The sequence below is a fragment of the Lactuca sativa genome, chromosome 7, assembly GCF_002870075.4.
Source record: "Lactuca sativa cultivar Salinas chromosome 7, Lsat_Salinas_v11, whole genome shotgun sequence".
NCBI classification, from domain to species: Eukaryota; Viridiplantae; Streptophyta; class Magnoliopsida; order Asterales; family Asteraceae; genus Lactuca; species Lactuca sativa.
In genome coordinates this window covers 163,890,229-163,892,112 of record NC_056629.2, presented here as the reverse complement: position 1 = coordinate 163,892,112, position 1,884 = coordinate 163,890,229, and the positions used below count along the sequence as shown (strand labels likewise).

At 38.4% G+C, this 1,884-nt stretch overlaps 1 protein-coding gene across 1 annotated transcript; it reads left to right on the top strand.

Moving 5' to 3' along the window:
* Window positions 1–1,096: 1,096 nt before the first annotated feature.
* On the top strand, window positions 1,097–1,576 carry LOC111895655 (uncharacterized). The gene has a single exon (XM_023891732.1). The coding sequence runs from the start codon at window positions 1,097–1,099 to the stop codon at window positions 1,574–1,576; it is 480 nt and encodes a 159-aa protein (XP_023747500.1).
* Window positions 1,577–1,884: the final 308 nt, after the last annotated feature.

Genomic DNA, 1,884 nt, shown 5'->3' with positions numbered 1-1,884 from the left:
GTAATCACTACTTGGGTGCAAATGCGTGAATAGTTCCTAGAATATTTTTGCCCACCTTGTAAAGTTGCTAAAATCAAGAAAGCCATAACAAACTTCGAGCAACAACCGGGTGATTCACTCTACAAGGCATGGGAAAGATACAATGGATTAATAAGAAATTGTCCCCAAAATTATTTGAATGAGCAACAAGAAGTATCAATCCTCTTTGATGGGGTGAACGTGATGACAAGGCAACTCCTTGATTCTCAAGGACCTTTAACAAAGAAAAATCCCTGTGAGATTAAGGAAATAATTGAAGAGTTTTCTAAGCATTCGTGTGAATACCACAATCCTAGACATGATGGAGCGAAAGGAATTGGGAGTGGCACTTCTGAAGATATGGCAACTGTTTTAGCTATGTTAAACACTATAGACCGAAGAATGACTAAGATGGACCAATCCATACATGCTAGTTGTGTGGGTTGTGAAAGATGCAATGGTCCACATGTGACAAAAGATAGCCATTTGGATGAGAATGGGAATAAGAAAGCTCAAGTATGCTACTCTAGTGGAGACAAATACGATGAAGACTGGAAGAAGCCAAAGAAAGAGTGGTTTCCATATGATGAATATAAAAAGCAAAAAGAAGAAAATTTTAGGCAAATTGGCCAAGGCTTTTTCAAAAAGAGCAATTGCCACCTAAAAAGAAGGTCGATTTAGAGTCCATGCTAACTAGATTCATGGAGATAAGAGACTAGAAAATTCTCATGAGGGACTAGCAATCTTTGCTAAGGAATCATCAAGCATCAATCCAAAACATCGAAGCTCAACTTGGACAATTAACTACGTTGGTTAATGAGTGACTTTCTCCAAAAATTCCCGAAAAAAATCCGCAACTACAAGTCACGGTGATCGAAACTGAAGATGATACCATATCTGAATTCCTAGAAGCCCTCGAAGTCGATCCACATCAGCCCGGAACACAACCGAAGAAGTCGAAGACCGAAGAAGAAGTGGGTGCTGAATTACCGACATCACGACGTGGAGATTCATTCTCCATGACGTGGAGCCAGTCTGATCAGAAAATTCTATTGATACTTGAGTTTTTGGTCCTCTGATGTCATTTCCTTCTCGAGCTAAGATTCATCCATTAGAGCAGGAACATTTAAAGTTTATGAAGCAAGTGAAGGATATTCCTATAAACACTCCTTTTATTGAATCATTGTCCCAAGTTCCTAAATATGCTAAGTTTTTGCAAGACTTAGGCGATACGCGCCAACAACTAGAGAAGAATTCCAAGGTGATTCTTAGTGAGCAAAGTTCTAAAGTGATATTGGGAGAATTACCAAAGAAAATGGGAGATCCTGGATGCCTCATTCTCCCGTGTGAATTTGGAAATAAAATGAAGACTTATGCTTTAGCTGATTTTGGAGCAAGCATAAATTTAATGCCTTATTCGTTCTGTCAAAAGCTAAATCTTCCAAAGTTAAAGGTTACTAGAATGACGATTCACATGGATAATAATTCAATGGCTCATCCTCGAGGCATAGTTGTGGATATATTGGTCAAAATTGGGAAATTTGTTTTTTCCAATTGATTTTGTTGTTTTGGATATGAAAGATGATACCAATGTCCCATCCATGTCCCCCCTACCCACCCCACCCTCTTCCCCCTCTCTCTCTTTATTCACGGCCAAGAGGCCCTCGCTCATCACCATCTTCTCAAACAAAAGCTCTCATCTTCCATAGCTAATTTCTTCCAAGTTGGTTCTTGAGGTTTTAGTAAGTACTTCCTTTATAATCTAGTGATTATACATACTTATATACTAGTTTCAATCCATTTACACACATTATGAAGTGTTACTATTCTTAGGATCTTCAAATCTTCAAGTGTTCTTAACTTGAA